The 20,825-nt window shown below is 38.2% G+C and overlaps 1 protein-coding gene across 5 annotated transcripts in view; it reads left to right on the forward strand.

Annotated features, from left to right (window-relative positions):
• GALK2 (galactokinase 2) overlaps positions 1-20,825 on the forward strand; it is a 154,818-nt gene that overhangs the window by 48,933 nt on the left and 85,060 nt on the right. For 4 of the 5 annotated variants that reach the window (XM_086320815.1, XM_086320816.1, XM_086320817.1 and 1 more), the window contains exon 5: positions 1,309-1,455. In XM_086320815.1, the coding sequence (XP_086176941.1) occupies positions 1,309-1,455 (147 nt within the window). Of the gene's footprint in view, positions 1-1,308; positions 1,456-14,580; positions 14,734-20,825 lie in introns of those variants that run through there. The other variant, XM_086320819.1, reaches the window with a different exon arrangement.

A 20,825-nucleotide genomic window follows, 5' to 3' on the forward strand; every position in this document is an offset into this window, starting at 1 on the left:
GTGTGAAAGGGCATTGGCAGCAGCAATATTTCAGTTTATAATTTATATTTCTGGAAAGGAAATTTTTAGATCATTTGAAATCAAGAAGAAAAATACATCCAACTAAATCTCTTCTTTTGTGGTGGATGAGTTTCGCCAGTTTAGGGGAAAAAGAGATTAAAAAAAAAAAAGGAAAAAAACTGGTCTTTTATTTGCAGAGTTTTGTTGTTACTTTGGCTATTTTATCTAGTTTATTGAAATTTCTCCCTAGAACAATATGTATGATGAAATGCATAATTATGTAATATAATAGTATTTTGTACTTTGGTCTTGAACCCTTTGAATAATCTGTAAACATGGTGGTACTTTTTCTTGAGAAGGAAGTGACCTTGAATTTATTTTTAATCCCAAAGCACAAAGGATATGATATGATATCATCCTAAGTGTCCTCACCCTGCATGTTAATCTATGTATCTTAGAGCTTTCCATCTTGAGATCAGAGTCTGATTATTTTTTTGGACTTTCCTATTTTGTAGAAATAGAGTTTCCCTGCTTTAAGAGTCTGCATTCTCATTTGTGGCTGAATTCTAATTTGGCTGTCTTGAAAGCTACCATATGGCTAAATTGTATCTATAAACTCGGGTAAAAATCTGGATTTCCTCATATCGCTGACTTACCTTAAATCACAGTGACAGTATGCTGGCCCAGGTTTCTGACCGCAGTGGGGAAGTTCTCAACCAGAAATCAGAGACCTCAGTCCTACTTCCATTTCCCTATATGTAATCTTGGGAAAGTCTCTTACTCTTTGGTACCTAGGTTTTTCCATAAATAAAATAGAACTGAGAAAGGTTGGAAGGTCCTCTGAAGAAAAGTATTACATAGAATACTGCATAGAAGCAAACCACTGCTTGGTGTTAGACTTTTACAATGACAGAGTGTTGGGATGTGCTATATAGAGATTTAACCTGCCTCAGTAATAATTGTGTATTTCTTGTCTTGCTACTTGAATTATAATTGTTTAACATTTCTCCATATTTGTTTAAATCAATTCATATTCGTGAAAAAGACCATTCAAAGCAATTTTAGGAAATGGATCAGTAGCTTTTTGTTCAACAAAGTAAAAATTAGTCTTCAAATTATAGAGCCCTGTGGCCAACAGCCATTAAATAAAATGTCACGTATGGACTGAACTAAATTGAATTGCACAAGTTGTTTCTATAAGTAGCATAAGTCCATTGTGAGGCTTTTGCTCTCTGAGGAATGAAAGAACTTTCTGCTACTCCTTGAATCCAAGCAGAGTTACTAGTGCTATTTTTCCTTCTATTCTAGGAACACTTTGGTCTCAGTGACCTGACTGGAATGAACTGCTTGGTAGATGGAAACATCCCACCGAGTTCTGGCCTCTCCAGCTCCAGTGCTTTGGTCTGTTGTGCTGGCTTGGTGACACTCACAGTGCTGGGCATGAACTTATCCAAGGTAACCAATTTGAAAGATTTAACCTGATAGAATCCTCTCTTTCTAAAGTATTAGTATCAGATCAGATCAGTTGCTCAGTCGTGTCCGACTCTTTGCGACCCCATGAATCGCAGCACGCCAGGCCTGCCTGTCCATCACCAACTCCCGGAGTTCAAATCTCAAAATTAGAATGCCTTTGTTTGATTGAAAAACTTTGTCTTACCTGAAAGGACTGCACACATGGGGCATGAGTTGTAACTTAGCAAGTTCTGCTTGTGATAAACTACAAGGTAGTTGATACCTTCCAAACAGTAAGCAAATATGTGAAGAGCTGTATCAAAATGCTCTTAGATTAAGTGGAGAGATTGAATGCATGGAGATCTTTTTAAATCACCTTATTAACAAGTGAACTTCAGGGAAGAAATTCTAGCCTTCATAATTGGGCCTGCTTATTTTCACCCAAAACCTTCAGTTAAATATTTGACAAGAAATGGGTAAAAAGGGTGAAAACCAGGCAATAAAGGAACTGAATAACATATCTATTTATACCAGCAGCTTAGTCACTAAAATAAACTTGAAAAAAATACTTCATTGCAAAGAGGAAATGCTTATTTAAAGAAGACATAAATTCTACAAGAGGTCAGAAAGCCTCAACTTTACAAGGTCACATAAATCTCTGATTTCGCAGTTCAGAGTAGGTATGCTCAGCTTTAATTAATGTTTTGGAGGTCTGGTTCAAAAAAAATATTATCATATGTTCTTTTTTATCTCTTGTACATGTACTACCACATTCGTAGATGTCTAGGAATATAGACTGGGCAACAGGCAGATCAAGAGAAAGTCAGCTGCATGTCTTTCTTTGATCTGCTTAAACTTTCAGTTCAGAAATTTTATTTGTAGGAAGAAAGAGAAAAATGAAGAAGAAAGCAAAGGCTCAAATAGAATTCTCTTTAACTGCCATTGTAACTATGCACTAATTAGTCCTTTGTAAGCAATTGCTTATTTGGAGGTAAGGGTAACTAATTTGTTGTTATTTGTTTCTTGAGAAGAGAGAAAGTAAGGGAAAGAAAGTCCATGTGTAAAATCTGCTTCCACTGGTGCTATGTTTAATCTGGTGGTTTATTTGTTTATTCATTTATCATTCAATCACTGCTTCCCTAGTGCCTACTTTGTGCCAGCTAATGTTCAAGGCATTGCTAATATAATAGGTATAGTTTTAGCCTTCATATTAATAGTACTTATGATCTAAAAAAGGGAATAGAGATGAGTGAATAGACAACTATAACAGAGTTTGATAAGTGGATACTAGTGTGCTATGGGAGCAGATCTAATCCAGATTTAGAGAACATAGTACATCTAATAGAGTTTTGCCGAGAACGCAGGGGTCATATCAAACACCCTCTTCCAACAACACAAGAGAAGACTTTATACATGGACATCACCAGATGGTCAGTATCGAAATCAGATTGATTATATTCTTTGCAGCCAAAGATGGAGAAGCTCTATACAGTCAGCAAAAACAAAACCGGGAGCTGACTGTCACTCAGATCATCAAATCCTTATTGCCAAATTCAGACTTGAAGAAAGTAAGGAAAACCACTAGACCATTCAGGTATGACCTAAATCAAATCCCTTATGATTATACACTGGAAGTGAGAAATAGATTCAAAGGATTAGATCTGATAAACAGTGCCTGAAGAACTATGGACAGAGGTTCATGACACTGTACAGGAAGAGAGGGATCAAGACCATCCTAAGAAAAAGAAATGCAAAAAAGCAAAATGGCTGTCTGGGGAGGCCTTACAAATAGCTGTGACGAGAAAAGAAGTGAAAAGCAAAGGAGGAAAGGAAAGATATACCCATTTGGATGCAGAGTTCCAAAGAATAGCAAGGAGAGATAAGAAAGTCTTCCTCAGCGATCAATGCAAAGAAATAGAGGAAAACAATAGAATGGGAAAGACTAGAGATCTCTTCAAGAAAATTAGAGATACCAAGGGAACATTTCATGCAAAGATGGGCACAATAAAGGACAGAAATGATATGGACTTAATAGAAGCAGAAGATATTAAGAGGTGGCAAGAATACACAGAAGAACTGTACAAAAAAGATCTTCATGACCCAGATGATCAGGATGGTGTAATTACTCACCTAGAGCCAGACATCCTGGAATGCGAAGTCAAGCGGGCCTTAGGAAGCATCACTGCAAACAAAGTTAGTGGAGGTGATGGAATTCCAGTTGAGCTATTTCAGATCCTAAAGTATGATGCTGTGAAAGTGTTGCACTCAACATGCCAGCAAATTTGGAAAATGCAGCAGTCGCCACGGGACTGAAAAGGTCAGTTCTCATTCCAATCCCAAAGAAAAGCAATGCCAAAGAATGCTCAAACTACTGCACAATTTCACTCATCTCACATGCTAGTAAAGTAATGCTCAAAATTCTCCAAGCCAGGCTTTAGCAATACGTGAACCGTGAACTTCCAGATGTTCAAGCTGGTTTCAGAAAAGGCAGAGGAGCCAGAGATCAAATTGCCAACATCCACTGGATCATTGAAAAGGCAAGAGAGTTCCAGGAAAACATCTGTTTCTGCTTTATTGATTTCACCAAAGCCTTTGACTGTGTGAATCACGACAAACTGTGGAAAATTCTGAAAGAGATTGGAATACCAGACTACCTGACCTGCCTCTTGAGAAATCTGTATGCAGGTCAAGAAGCAACAGTTAGAACTGGACATGGAACAACAGACTGTTTCCATACTGGGAAAGGAGTACGCCAAGGCTGTATATTCTCTCCCTGCTTATTTAACTTATGTGAAGAGTACATCATGAGAAATGCTGGGCTGGATGAAGCACAAGCTGGAATCAAATTGCCAGGGGAAATATCAATAACCTCAGATATGCAGATGATACCACCCTTATGGCAGAAAGCAAAGAAGAACAAAAGAGTCTCTTAAATTGAAAGAGGAGAGTGAAAAAGTAGGCTTAAAACTCAACATTCAGAAAACTAAGATCATGGCATCTGGTCGCATCTCTTCATGGCAAATAGATGGGGAAACAGTGGAAACAGCGACAGACTTTATTTTTGGGGCTCTAAATTCACTGCAGCTGGTGACTGCAGCCATGAAATTAAAAGACGTTTGCTCCTTGGAAGAAAAGTTATGACCAACCTAGACAGCTATATTAAAAAGTAGAGACATTACTGTGCCAAGAAAGGTCCATCTAGTCAAAGCTATGGTTTTTCCAGTAGTCATGTATGGATGTAAGAGTTGGACTATAAAGAAAGTTGAGTGCCAAAGAATTGATGCTTTTGAACTGTGGTGTTGGAGAAGACTCTTGAGAGTCCCTTGGACTGCAAGGAGATCCAACCAGTCCATCTTAAAGGAAATCAGTCCTGAATATTCATTGGAAGGACTGATGTTGAAGCTGAAACTCCATTGCTTTGGCTACCTGATGTGAAGAACTGACTAATTGGAAAAGACCCTGATGCTGGGAAACACTGAAGGCGGGAGGAGAAGGGGACAACAGAGGATGAGATGGTTGGATGGCCTCACCAACTCAATGGACATGAGTTTGAGTAAACTCCAGGAGTTTGTGATGGACAGGGAGGCCTGGAATGCTGCAGTCAGTGGAGTCACAGAGTCAGACACGACTGAGCGACTGAACTGAACTGAACTGAGTACATCTAAGCTGAGACAGAGGAATTCATAGATGTTAGAGAAGAAGTACTGATAGGCCAAAAAAGAACTACTGATAGCAGGATAACACTGATAACATTGGATAGTCATGTTACAGGGGGAGGAAACATCATGTGAAGATGTCTAGAGTAAGAGTGATCATAGCTTGTTGGAGGAACTAAAAAAGGCTTAATTTAACTGACACATAATAATTTGAAATACAGGGTAAGAGACCAGATGTTGGCCTTGTAAACCATGTTGAGCAATTTGGGCTTTATTTGGATAGCAGTTTGTAAAACCATTGCAGACTTTAGGAAGAGGATAACTTGATTATATCTGTATTTTGAAAAGATTGCCCTGGGTCTATTATAAGGTCTAGACTTGAGGATAATTGTCTTAGCAGTAGAGAGATGCCACTTATAGGGAAGTAGCAGTGAGAATGGGGAGAGAATTAGATGATAGATTTAAGGTATGTCTCCGACAGAATCAATAAGACTTGATTATTTATTGGATGTGGAACCCAGGGAGTCAAGGATTATACCCAGGTCTCTGGCTTGGTATGTTTCACTGGGATAAGGAATATAGATGAAAAATTAGGTTTGAAGGGAAAGCAAAATGAGTATGAGGAATTTGTGGGCACACTGACGGAGTTACCTAGTGTTTAGCTACAAACAGTATCTCTGAAAGCCAGGAGGAATATTCAGACTTGACATGGTCTACTTGAGAGTCATTAGTATGTAATTGATTTCTGAAGCCATAGGAGTGGAGGAGACCATCCAGTGGAAGAATGTAGGTAGAAAGATAGGGAAGACTAAGACAGAGTTCCAAAAAGCATGAAGATTTGAGGGATGGACAGAGGAAGAGATGTCCACTTGAAGAGACTGAGGAGCAATCAGACATTTAGGGGGAAAAAGTAGAAAAGTCAGGGAACAGCAAAGATAAGGAAAATAATATTTCATGAAAGAGTAGCAGAGAGGTTAAGTAAGACAGAAGTATACATTGAATTTAGCATCAAAGAGGCTGAAAAAAACCTTGACAAGAGCAGCTTAAAATAGGAATGAATTGAAGGATCTATGAGAGGTGAGAAAGTAGAAAACTTCAGTGGATACAAAAAGTCTAGATATGCCTGGAAAAGAGATAATCTGGTGTCTGTGGTTGGGACAGAGGTCAAGGAATTCATTCTTTTTAAAGGGAGGGTTGGTAAAACTTATTTTTCACAGTTTCCTGGCCTTCTGATGGTGGAGTATCTAAGGGAAAAGAAGAATAGGACATAAAAAGAAACCTTGTAACTTTGGAATTAATTCTGGCTGTCTCTGTGTCTCAAAGTCAAAAAAGCAAATGTACTGGGTATAAAAACAGATACATAGATCAATGGAACAGAATAGAGAGTCCAGAAATAAACCATGCATATTCGGTCAATTAGTTTACAATAGAGGAGCCAAGAAAACACAATGGGTAAGGGTCAGTCTCTTTAGTAAATGGTGTTGGAAAAACTGGATGTCACATGCAAAAGAATGAAAATGGACCTTTATCTTACACCACACCCCCCAAATAAAACAAAATATATTAAAGAGTTGAATACAAGACCTAAAACCATAAAAGTAGTAGAAGAAAACCTAAACAGTAAGCTCTTTGACATTGGTCTTGGTGATGATTTTTTGAATTTGACACCAAAAGCAAAGGTGACAAAAGCAAACAAAACAAAATAAAAACAAGCAAACAAAAAAACAAAACACAAAGGAATTATATCAAACTTTCTGCCAGCAAAGGAAACCATCAACGAAATGGAAAGACAAGCTACTAATAGGGAGAAAATATTTGCAAATCATATATCTGACAAGGGGTTAATATTAAAAATAATATAAAAAACACATACAGCTCAATAGCAAAAAAAAAAAAAAAAGCCCAAACCCAAATAATCCAATTAAAAAATGAGCAGAGGATCTGAATAGCTTTCCCAAGGAGACATACAAATGGCCAAAAAGCACAGGAAAGGATGCTCAACATCACTAATCATCAGAGAAATGAATATCAAAACTATAATCAGATATCATATCTGTGAGAATGACTATGATAAAAAAGATAAGAGCTAATAAGTGTTGATGAGTGTGTGAAGAAAATGGAATCCTTGCTCACTGTTAGTGGGAATGTAAATTGGTGCAGCCACTATAAAAATAGTATGGAGATTCCTAAAAAAAATTTAAAATTGTCATCAGTTCAGTTCAGTTGCTCAGTCGTGTCCGACTCTTTGTGACCCCATGAATCGCAGCACGCCAGGCCTCCCTGTCCATCACCAACTCCCAGAGTTCACTCAGACTCACGTCCATCGAGTCAGTGATGCCATCCAGCCATCTCATCCTCTATCGTCCCCTTCTCCTTCTGCCCCCAATCCCTCCCAGCATCAGAGTCTTTTCCAATGAGTCAACTCTTCGCATGAGGTGGCCAAAGTACTGGAGTTTCAGCTTTAGCATCATTCCTTCCAAAGAAATCCCAGGGCTGATCTTCTTCAGAATGGACTGGTTGGATCATATGATCCAGCAATTTCAATTCTGGGTATTTATTTGAAGAAAAGGAAAGCATTGATTCAGAAAGATATGTGCATTCCCATATACATAATTTACAATAGCCAAGAAAAGGAAACAGCCTATAACCATTGATGGATGAATGGATAAAGATGATGTGGTGTGTGTATATACACAATGGAATATTATTTAGCTATAAACTTTTGCCATTTGTGACAACATGGATGGGCCTTGAGGGCATTACGCTAAAGTGAAATGTCAGACAGAGAAAGACAAATGTCGTATCAATGATTTCATTTATATGTGGTGTCTTCCTTCATAGCTTAGTTGGTAAATCATCTGCCTGCAATGCAGGAGACATGGGTTTGATTCCTGGCTCAGGAAGATACCCTGGAGAATGAAATGACAACCCATTCCAGTATTCCTTCCCGGAGAATCCCATGGAGAGAGGAGCCTGGCGGGCATAGTCCATGGGATCGCAAGAGTTGAACACGACTTACCAACTAGACCACCACCAACTAAAGAAAAATAAGTAAAAATAAAATACCAAGCTCATAGGTACAGAGAATGGATTAGTAGTTGCCAGAGGTGAGGGATGGGTGAAATGGGTGAAGGAAATCAAATGGTACAAATTTTCAGTTAAATAAATATGTAATGGGGGTGCAGCATGGTGACTATAGTTAATAGTGCTGTATTTCTTATTTGAAAGTTTCTAAGAGAGTAAATCTTCAAAGTTCTCATCACAAGAAAAAAAAATTGTGTAACCAGGTATAGTGATGGATGTTAAACTTGTGATGATTTCATTTCATAATACATACAAATATTGAATCATTATATCATAACCTAAAGCTAATATAAAAAGCAGAGACAGTACTTTGCTGACAAAGGTCCATCTAGTCAAAGCTATGGGTTTTCCAGTAGTCATGTATGGATGTGAGAGTTGGACTATAAACAAAGCTGAGCACCAAAGAATTGATGCTTTTGAACTCTGGTGTTGGAGAAGACTCTAAAGAGTCTGTTGGACTGCAAAGAGATCCAACCAGTCAACCCTAAAGGAAATCAATCCTGAATGTTCATTGGAAGGACTGAAGCTGAAGGTGAAGCTCCAATACTTCTTCCACCTGATGCAAGGTACTAACTCATTGGAAAAGACCCTGATGCTGGGAAAGATTGAAGGCAGGAGGAGAAGGGGATGACAGAGGATGAGATGGTTGGATGGCATCGCCAACTTGTGGACATGAGTTTGAGCAAGCTCCGGGAGTTGGTGATGGACAGGGAAGCCTGGTGTGCTGCATTCCATGGGGTCGCAGAGTCGGACACAACTGAGCGACTGAACTGAACTGAAAGCTGATATAATGTATGTCAATTGTACTAAATTTTTAAAAATTAAAAACAAAAACAAATGTACTTTACCAGGACTATCTCACTCCCTTGCTTAAAGTGAACAATATGTATGTCTTAACTTTTCATGTTAGTCTAAGTTATACTGACAGTGCTTATATTTTCTAGGGCCTGAGCATATTTGTTTGAAGAGTTTCTTTGCTATAGTAAGAAGAAATCTTGACTGAAAAGAAGCCCCAAATTTGCCCAAAGTCTTTAGATAAGTGCCAAGTATATACTTGACTCTTATAAAAATTATAGAACACAAGAACGCAAGGGACTTTAGAGATGAGTTATTTCAAAATCTTTTTTTTTTTTGCTTATATATCAGTCAGTGTCTTCATAGGAAATGAATGGAAGGGTTTCCCTGTAAAACCTGAAACCATTATACTTCAGGAGCTGCAGCTATAGAGTAGTGTTGCCAGAAATGCAACGAGGCAGGGAAAGAGTGAAAGGGGTGGGAATAGATGTGAGTTGGGAACGGCTAGGGAAGTTATTCACAGAAATCAGTTTCCTGGTGGTACAGAGAAGCGTGAGAATGGAGGGACAGGAAGGCAAGCAAAGAATGGTCAGCCTATCTAATAAGAAAAAGCCCATGCTGCTAAGTCACTTCAGTCGTGTCCAACTCTGCGACCCCATAGACGGCAGCCCACCAGGCTCCCCGGTCCCTGGGATTCTCCAGGCAAGAACACTGGAGTAGGTTGCCATTTCCTTCTCCAATGCATCAAAGTGAAAAGTGAAAATGAAGTCGCTCAGTCATGTCCGACTCGTAGCGACCTCATGGACTGCAGCCTACCAGGCTCCTCCGTCCATGGGATTTTCCAGGGAGGAGTACTGGAGTGGGTTGCCATTGCCTTCTCCAAAAGCCCATGAGACACTGGTAACTAATGCCCTTTCAATTAATAAACAGTCTCCTCCCAGTTATATGTAAATTCAGTACCCTATTCAATTGCAGACGACAGTTACTACAAATGGGATATGATAGATAGGTGTGGAACTTGTTAATTTACTAATAACTAAATGTTGCATATCTGAAACCAGTAAAATAAGATGGTTAGTTACCCAGAAAGTCTGGAAGACAAATTATGAATTAAAGTGGAACTGACAGAAGACTATGTTGTGATAAAAGATCTGTGAAATCGAAAATACTATAGACTTCTAGTTTCAAGATGACTCTGCCGTGTTTAGTTGCTCAGTCATGTCCGATTCTTTGTGACTCCATGAACTATAGACCACCAGACTCCTCTGTCCATGGGGATTCTCCAGGCCAGAATACTGGAGTGGGTAGCTGTTCCCTTCTCCAAAAGATCTTCCCAACCCAGGGATTGAACCCAGGTCTCCCACATTGCAGGCGGATTCTGAGCCACCATCTGAATAAACAGATACCTACTCTCTTTCTTTACCCCTCATTCATTATTCTTTTCTCAAAAAATCATCTCCAAATAGGGAAAGCAAGAAAAGAAGGCATAAGCTCCATCTTTGATAAATCAAGGAGACATATTAATAAATAACCCTAAACCACAAGATACAAAGATGGAAAGTGGGTGTAAGGATGGTACATGACTTAGCAGAGTGGTAGAAAGGTCAAAGCCAAGTGCCTGTGGAGAGTGGTGCAGATGGAAAGCAAGCTGACTCACAGCTCTCTGGAAAGGCTTAGGAATTAGAGGCACTGGGTATTGCAAGAAGCAGGGTGACACGGTGAGTGGAAATTTATTTGAAAGTCTTTATGAAGAGCAGCCAGACCCTCAGAGCCCACTTTTACCTGGCTAAATAAGGAAGCCATTTCCCACCACCTTTGTAGGAGTCTCTGGAGAAATAGATTATCTGGACTTGGGGACATTGAGCACTGAGAAAGGCTGGACCAGAATAGAATTGAAAACTAGGAGATTAAAGGACTTTCTGCCTCTGAACAGCACAACTCCCTTTCTCTGATCAGCTGTAGCATACTGGCAGCCTTACCACTCCAAACCCCAGCAGGGATATTAGAAGATCCTTCTCAGAGGAAACTAAACCATGATGAACCATCCTGGAGGAAAGACCCATAAATACTGACATTTGGTGGCCCCCTTCCACTGAAATTCGCCAGCTACTCTCTGACCATATTAGAAACCCATTTACAAAGCTGCTAGTCAGCTTTTTAGTGACTCACTCTTAAAGATGATAGGCTGTCAAAAGATAATTGGTCTTTGGAAGAAGGCCTTCAACATTAAGTAAACAAAGGAAAAAGGAACTCAGAGGAAACAGAAGACAATACTGAGAGCAGAAAATTCCTTCAACATCATCCTGTTGTTTTCAGAGAGTAAAATGTTGAAAAAAAAAAACAGAATGTTACTTTTTGAAAAGGAGCAAACAGTAAGAAAGAGATTTTGGATATTAAAAATATGATAGCTGAAAAAAAAGTTCAGTATAAAGGCTGGAAGAATTCTGATAAAGTAGGAAAAAGGGATGGACAATAAAAGAGAGAAAAATAAGAAAACTTACAAATCAATCCTGGAAATACAATATTCAACCAGTAAGAAGAAACAGAATAAACAATCATTAGAGAATTATCATCATTATTATTGTTATTATCATTTTGGCCTCGCTGTATGGCTTGACCAGGTATTGAACCTGGGCAACTGAAGTGAAAGCACCAAGTCCTAACTACTGGACTGTCAGGGCATTCCCAGAAAATTATTATTTTTTAAAATAACATTTCTCCAAAATGAAAATATGTATTTTCAAGTTGAAAGGTGCTCATAGGGTATTCAGCATAATAAATGAAAAAAAAAAAAAAAACAAAAACCGAAAGTATTCCTCAGTTAAAAAAAAAAAGAAGATGCTTTTCCTTCCATTTAAAAAATGAGAGAAAACCAACCAAAGTTTATTGTCTGGGAATTTTGAAACTTGAATATTAGTAGAAAACACTCAAAACTGATTGAGAGAGCAAGAGAAAAGATGGAAAAAAGATCATAATCAAAGGAACAGGAATGAAAATATTAAAAATAGCTTTGGAAGATGGAAGGCAACAAAGTAATGTCTTCAAAATATGAATGAAGTTTAGCTTAGGATAAATGAACTGATCAAGTAAAAGGATAGAATAAAACACTCTCAAACATGTAAATTCTAAAAGTCTACAACATGTAATCAACCAAAACTTGGGAGTGAACCAAGAAAGAAGTTGACATGAGAACTTGGAGATGGGAAATCTAATACAGGAGAGAGGAGTTGGGTATTTATAGAACATCGATGATGGGAAATCCCAGCAACTTAGAAACTTAGAAAACATCCACCCAGAAACTTAGAAAATACTCAGTACAGATTAAAACCTGATGGGGGAAGAAAAAATGGAAGTGATAAATCTTATCAGGAAAATAAAGAATTGATAAATCAGACATATTTGACTGTTGAAAAATAAATTGAGAGTGATTTTTGCAGAGTTTTTATAGGGTATGGGAAGGCTTAGCTGGATGTGCAAATTAAACTAAGCAAATGAGGAAATTCAGCAATTATTAAATATAAGGAAAAGTTGTCCCAGAAAGGAAATCAATTATTTTTCATTATTTGGCTCATAAATAAACAATAATCTCAATAATTAATATACCAAATACAGATTTAACCAAACTTTTTTGGAATAAATTTATTGAGAAAGATTGGGGGAAAGGTAGGTGTAAGACAGCTAAAATTCTCCTTTATCATAAGAAGGCAGTAGGTGAAATTAATATGGAATATCTAGGCAATAGCATTTTACTCAGATTATCTGATAATTTAAAGCAAGAGCTAGTTGAAAGGGTTTGACTCTGGGTACACTGTACTGAGGATGAAGATGAGATGGTGAGAGCTAGGGACTGCTTTTTTTTGTTGTAAACCTTTTAGCTCCTTCAATCCTTTAGATTAAATGCATATATTCCCTTGGTAAAAATTAAGAAAAGGAGAAGAAAGGTGAATGAAATGAAAGGTAACTAGAAGATGAAGACATGAGACGAGATTTAGTGAGTCAAAGTTAGAGACTGGGAACAGATGAGCTGCTAGACTGTCACCGAGTCAGAAAGGCCTGGGGAGAGGCTTGTTGGTGGGTTTGAGGTGAATCCAAGAACATGCAGGCATCTTTTGCTTAATGGGTGCAAGCCAATAGTATTTAGGTTTGGGGATGTAAGCATATTTTTTTCTTAAATAAACAAGCACCTTTTAAAAAGTATTATACTGAGAGAGAGAGAGAGAGAGATATATATATATATACAGTCTATGAAGTTTAAGTATCAAAAACCAAGAGATGTTCTATCAGGAAAATGTTAGCTGGGGAGACATTCTGTAAGGTATGCCCCTACTTTGCTAGCTCAGGATTTAGGTTGCTATAGACTTGTGTCGGAGAAGGCAATGGCAAGCCACTCCAGTACTCTTGCCTGGAAAATCCCATGGACGGAGGAGCCTGGTAGGCTGCAGTCCATGGGGTTGCTATGAGTTGGACGCGACTGAACGACTTCACTTTCACTTTCATGCATTGGAGAAGGAAATGGCAACCCACTCCAGTGTTCTTGCCTGGAGAGTCCCAGGGACCGGGGAGCCTGGTGGGCTGCCGTCTATGGGGTCGCACAGAGTCGGACACGACTGAAGCGACTTAGCAGCAGCAGACTTGTGTCTAGTTTCTGTGTGTTCTTGGAATTGTCCTCGGAGGCCAAGAAGAAAGGACTAAATTCCTCTATGGACCTTAGAGACAGCTGGCTGGCTTGCGAAACAGGTTGCAATTCTAAAAATCAAAACATCTAAAAAAAAAATCAGATGTTCTGCACAAAATCATTTACGTGGAGTTCTATTTCTTATTATTTTAAATAGGAAAAACTACAGTGTGTTGCTCTTCAACTTAGAATATCTAATTTCCTACAATGTTACAAAAACACAGTAAAAAATCCCACTAAATAAGTAACTTAGAAATACAATGAAAAATACTTAGAACAATTGCCTTTCTTTTAAAAAAAATAATTTTATTTCTTTATGGCTGTGCTGGGTCTTCATTGCTGCTTGGGCTTTTCTCTAGATGTGGCGAACAGGGCCTACTCTCCAGTTGGGGTACTCTGGCTTCTCACTGTGGTGGCTTCTCTTGTTATGGAGCACAGGCGTGCAGGCTTCTGTAGCTGAGGGACCTGGGCTCAATAGTTGCAACTCATGCACTTCAAAGCACAGGCTCAGTAGTTGTGGCACACAGGCTTAGTTGCTCTGCAGCATATGGGATCTTCCCAGATCAAAGATTGAACCTGTGTCTCCTGCATTGGCAGGCAGATTCTTCACTACTGAGCTTTTACTTTTCTTGACCATTGAACAATTAATAGGGTTGTTAACAAGCAGTTACTTTACATAGTAGTACACTGAGTCTTCTCTGTGGATGCCTGGTGTCCCAGTATTACAGACACTATTTCCTTACTAGCGTTGTTATATGGTCAGGCCACTCACGATGGCTGTTCTCTTGCTCTCTGTACAACCTGTACTATTACAGTCCCTGTTTTACTTGTATCCTGTGCAAATAACTGACCTTCCTATCTGTGCCCCAGGCACCAGCTGGTGATTGTTCTTATCAAAGGGGTGGTGAAAGTCATGCCTTTCTACTGGTTTCCCTGGTAATTAATGAGCTCACCTGACATCAATTCCCCTATAACTTGTCATCTCCCCTTCCCCCCACCCCGGGAGCTAAGACTGCTACCGCCAACCGTGATATGCGGTGGGGTGTTGCTCCAGGACCCTGCTTCAGACATGTAAGCTTCCCCATTCATTAAACCATAGATGTCACTGTTGCTGACTTGGGGCTCTTTCTTCGGTCTTGAAATTGGGCAAACACAGGCCTTGTAGGCCTGTGGGGTGCAGGCCAATAGTATTTAGGTTTGGGGATGTAAGCATATTTTTTTCTTAAATAAACAAGCACCTTTTAAAAAGTATTGTCCTGGGAGATATATACAGTCTATGAAGCTTATAAAAAACCAAGAGATGTTCAATCAGGAAAATGTTAGCTGGGGAGGCATTCTGTAAGGTGTGCCCCTACTTTGCTAGCTCAGGATTTAGGTTGCTGTAGACTTGTGTCTAGTTTCTGTGTGTTTTTGGAGTTGTCTTTGGAGGCCAAGAAGGACTATATTCCTCTTATGGACCTTAGAGACAGCTGGCTGGCTTGCAAAACAGGTTACAATTCTAAAGACCAGCTTTGGCCAGTAAGGTGTGTTTGATTGGCTTCTGCCTGCAAATTCTTTCCTCTACTGGGGTCCTGAGGGCAACCGTTCAGTGACATTTATTAAACACTTGCTATGTGCCAGGTATTGTTTTAGGTACCGAAGGTGAATAAAATCAGTGAAGCCTCTGCTTTCATGACACTTACATGCTGGTGGTTGTGGTGTTGGTGGGAGATAATGAACAGCTATACAAATGAATGTATAAGATAATATCAGCGAGAGCTAGAAAGAAAAATAGGCTGTAGAAAGGGGAAGCAGCTATTTTAGATAGGGAATTAGAAGTCTCCTTCAAGGAGGAGACATCTGAAGTGATACCTGAGGGAGTGAGCAGAGAGAGGAGGCAGAAGGCACACAAACGCCAGAGACCTAAGGTGAAAGGCGGCTGGTCACATTCCAGGAATAGTAGAGGCCTGTGTGGATGGGGTGCGGTGAGTAGGGGAGAAGGCAGAGTGGTGGAAGGAGAGTTGAGAGTGGTGGCCAGAGGCCACATGGTCAGTCTTGTTTGAACTTCATTCCAAGCCAAACAAAGCTTTTGGAGGGCTCTGAGCTGAGGGTAGCAAAATAGGATTAACACCGATTTGAGTTCTTTCAGCTGGGGGCACTATACTGTAGCTTATACTGGCAAGAGAGGAAACAATTTTTTTAAAAAGAAAAAGAAAAGGAACAGTCACTGCCCTTATGGAACTTGAGTGCACACGGTGGAATACTATACTAACCAAAGTCTTAATAGTTGAGCGCCTATCTCATCCAAGGTGGTGGTGGTGTCTCTAAGTTGTGTCCAACTCTTTGGGACTCCATGGACTATAGCCTGTCAGGCTCCTTTGTCCATGGGATTCTCCAGGTGTGAATACTGAAGTGGGTTGCCATTTCCTTCTCCAGGGTATCTTCCCAACCCAGGAATTGAACCCCGGTCTCCTGCATGGCAGGCAGATTCTTTACTGACTGAGCTATGAGGGAAGCCCCATCCAAGGGGTGAAGTATTTTATATGTAAATGGGAAATAAGTTTGTAAGAATGGCTCCTTGGTAAAGTTGGATGAAGAAGATTTTAAGTAAGTGGTGAGTTCTAAAATATTTTAAAGGCAAAGAAAGCTGTGTCTTGACACCAAGTCCTGGGAGGGGCCCAAGGGCATTTCAGGCAGAGTGAGCCCATAAGTGCATTATAACAGTTCTCAGAGCCAGACTTGTAAATATGTGTCAGCTGAGGCCTAAAAAGTCTTATGCAGCCTCATGAAATTCCTTTTAAAAACTTAGTTGACTACAGGGATGTTTCTAGTTGCTTAAGTCCCTGAACAGATTCAGTTAACTTAATTTCAGTGGCAAATTAATTGTGTAGACACGGGTTGATACTCTTCAGAGGAGTGTTTTTGAAGTTTGAAATCCATACTGTGTATAAGAGACCTTTGAGGTTCACAAGCAAAGTAACTGGAGTGTCCAAAGTTCTGTGCCAGATATTTCCAACTTTTTATTTTTCTGAGTTTTTAAGAGCTGTTTCCTTGAGAAAGTTTAAAGATAATTTTTCTTTGCATGTAACTACATTTAAGTTAAATATTTCTTGGCCTCTAGAACGAGACCTTGTATTTAAAAAGTAAAGGCATGGTCTACATTACAAAATGAAAAGAATCTCACTATTATACAAAGGTTTAAACTACAATTTAAATGTTTTAATAGTAATTTGCTACACAGTATAAGAAAAATTAGAAAACAATTTGCACTGTCACTAATTATTATGTTTAGAAGTCCATACAAAGACATTGTTTCATTTTGCTTAGAATAACAAAAACCTCATCCATATAATGGTTAAGGAAAATAGTATTTTAAAACATTCCAGCCAGATGTTGACTGCTAATGAACTGCAGCAGCCTGGCCTCAGAAAAGATGATACATCCAGAGTACAATCTTTGAAAAGAATCTCTTAATTAAGTGTTGAGTGTGGACTGAAGCCATGTGCTCACTGGTACAAAAACCAGGAGGGCTTAGTTCGAGCATTGGGTGGCCTGTGTTTAAAAAATGTTTGAAAATTTAAGCTACTATTGTTACTATGTGAATATAAAACTGTTCATATTGTATTATCATAAGAAAGAACCAGGTTTCTTTCAGTTACATGGGATAGTGTTTGTGTCTTTGATTATAGTCTTTTTTAGGAGTAGTATTGGAAATGGAATCTTTTATTTAATGATTTTGACTGATTTGGATTCACTTGGATGATATGACTAAGCTATTTGATTAGAAGCCTTGCTTCATGGAGGTTGTTTAGGTCACCTCTGCTTTTTTTTTTCCCATTTCCTTTCTTAGGCTAAATGCATGTTTACCATTAGCATAAACGGAGGCAAACAAGACTAATTAGGGAGCAACAGTTTGGAGGAATAAGGGTCACTGTTTCCAAGTGGTTTCAAATGAAACCACTGTTGCTGAAAATTTGTAGCCATGCCTGGTTGTGCCTTGGACTTTTGTTGCAATTCTTAGATTCTTTTTATTATTAGGTCACCATGTTTTGATGTCTCCAAACTTTGACTTGCACACAGCAATAGTATAAACATTATTCAGTATTTAAAGAATTAACTGGACCAATGTAGGTGATATTAATATACCACATATGTTCACAGCCCTTACCTTCTACCTTTATGGTATACAGAGAAAAGATAAAAGATAACAATACAATGGTAAATAATCCTACCAAATTCAGAGGGGTTTGTCATCTAATATTTCCATTCATTTATGTTTAATAGAGATGATTGTAGCCAATTGATCAAACCTTAACCTTGTGCTGAGCCCCAGACTAGTATTTGATACAGTAAGCAGAACAATGGAAGGCTCTCTATAACTTGTCCCCCTTTGTAACCAATTTGGTCTATAACTTGTATGAAACCCCCTTCCCACCTCCCCCACCCCGACCCCATGCCTCAACTTCTGTTTCTAAAATGAGAGTAAGAGCAGCTGTTCCTTTAAATTCACAGGGCTGAATGTTAGATTAGCCAAATACTCCAGTCCTCTGACCTTCCTGTTAGGAGATTTTGGAAAAGTTTAGGGCAAGTGTTTAGCAAGAAAGTAGGTAAGGTAGGAAAATAAATTAGTAGTCAGGGAAGAGTCTGTAACTGCATGAGATTTTAAGTGTATTGGTGGCCATGAGAACAGAAAGGAAACAGCTGTATTTGTAGACACAAACTTTATTTATTATAGTTAAACTGTAAAGTGACTCAAGGGAAAAGGTTAACTGATGAAGACTATTTATGATACGTTCTGGACACCAAGATTTGGAGATTACTACTGAAAATATGGACTTAAAGTTGTATTAGAATTTATGTGAGAGTAGAAGATACCCCCCCTTTTATAATCAAGTACCTAGGTGTTTTATACACATCATCTCTAACCTCATGGTAGCTTTGTAAAACAGGTTTATTATTACTATTATTTCAGTTTTGCAGAAGAAAGTATTAAGGCTCAGTGAATTTATATAATGTGATCAAAGACAAATCGCTTTATGAATGGAGTTACCTGGATTCCAGCTCAGACAGATTCGATTCACAGTATGTGGATGCATTTTCCACACTGCCATGCTGTTACCGGTGGTGCAATGTACTCAGTTTTGCAGATACAGGGAGCACACTGGAGATGGTCCAGCCCCAGCGTTCTGTGATCTTTCTGATGTCCTAAAATATGAACTGAATGGAAATGAATGATAATTTTTCATGTGTATGCCTAATAATTTGAGTTGAATATTTTTTCATAGGTTGGCAGATTTTATACTCTTTGGCAAGATAATGATTGTTTTCTCTAGTTCTGTTCATCCAAAGCAAAGGGTTGGATGCTTAGGAAACAGAAAGCCCTAGGTTATAGTCCTTAGGTTTAATTCATTTACATTTTAGTTGTAGGTATTGGGTTAACCTAAAAATAGGAACATCACACAAAAGTAGCATATACAAATTCTTCCAAAGAATATGAAAAGAGAGAACATTTCCCAGCTTCTTTTATAAGGCCAGAGATCAAAGTAAATGTGCTTCCTTGGTACCAAATCTGACATGGACATTACAAGAAAAGGGAAGTACAGGTTAATCTTCCTCATGATTTTAGATGCAGACAATTCTTAATGAAATTATTAGTAAATTTAATCCAGTAAAAATGGGATAATAAATAGGGTATAGGATAATATATCATGGCCAAGTTGAGTTTATTCTAACAATTTCAAGTTTCATTTATCAAAAGAAATCAATGTAATTTACCATATTGACAGAATAAAATGTAGTAATCTTGATACAGGAAAGCATTTGATAAAATTTAACATTTTAATCATGATTAAATGACTGTAAATGACTCTAAATGACTCTCTGTAAATTAGAAAATAGAATTCATTATGGTGGCTACCTTTTGGGAATTAGGGAAAGAAATGATTAGGTGGGGATGTAAAGGGTCTGGAGTTCTGGCAATACTTCTTTCTTGACCTTAATGGTGGTTCCAGGGGCATTCTATTTGTGACAGATTATTGATCTTTATACTTTATATTCTTTCCTCTATGTGTCTTTTTAAAAAAAGTAAGGCTTCCTTCAATCCTAGAACCAACCACTGTTAAAGATTTTTTGTGTGAGTCCTCTAGAAATACTCTGTCCACTGTAATATATGCATATGTTTCCCCTTTTGCTGATTTACATAAGAACATTTTATGTGTGTAAATATAGGAATATATATATATATATATACACACACACACACGTATATGTACATATACATAGGTCACTTAAAATGTAAGTTGAGAATTTTTCTCTTAAATATAAATTTAAAATTGTTCTGTATTAGCATACATAAAGAATCTTTCAAATGTAGATTCTTTTTAATTGCTTTCTTGTTTAATATTATGTCATACCGTAATTTGTTTGGTCTTATAATTAGATACAGTTTAATAGTTAATAATATTTTTCAGGGTTTCCTAGGTGGCACTAGTGGTAAAGAATTCACCTGCCAAGAACTTACCATAATTTATTTAACTAGACCTTCTATTATGGAAATTTAGGTTGTTTCCAGCTTTCCACTATTATAAAAAAGGCTCTGATGAATATTCATGCAGATTTTTTTCACACTTAATCAATTCTCTCTTTAATTATTGGATTAAAGGCATTTTCATTTTAGTAATAAATAGGCTTTATTTTTTAGAGCAATTTTGGCTTTACAGCAAAATTGACCAGAAAGTACAGAGATTTTCCATATACCCCTTGCCTCCACACATGCATAGCCTCCCTTATTATCAACATTCTCCACCAGAGGGTACATTAGTTACAAGTGATGAACCTATATTGACATATTATAGTCACCATTTATGTTACGTTTAGCTCTTGAGGTGGTACACTGTATGGGTTTGGACAAGTTTATATAATGATGTATATCCACCATCATACAGAATAGTTTCACAGCCCTGAGAATCCTCTGTGTTCTGCCTGTTCTTCCTTCTCTCCTCCCCACACCTGGTGACAATTGACCTTTTTACAGTCTCCATAGTTTAATCTTTTCCAGAATGTCATGCAGTTGGAATCATACACTATATAACCTTTTTTGATTGCCTTCTTCTACTTAGTAATATGCATTTAAATTTCCTCCGTGTCTTTTCATATCCTGATAACTCATTTCCATTTAGTCCCGG

This window comes from Bos grunniens, chromosome 10, assembly GCF_055505025.1.
Source record: "Bos grunniens cultivar Pamir isolate PY7600 chromosome 10, Bosgru_T2T1.0, whole genome shotgun sequence".
Lineage (NCBI taxonomy): Eukaryota > Metazoa > Chordata > Mammalia > Artiodactyla > Bovidae > Bos > Bos grunniens.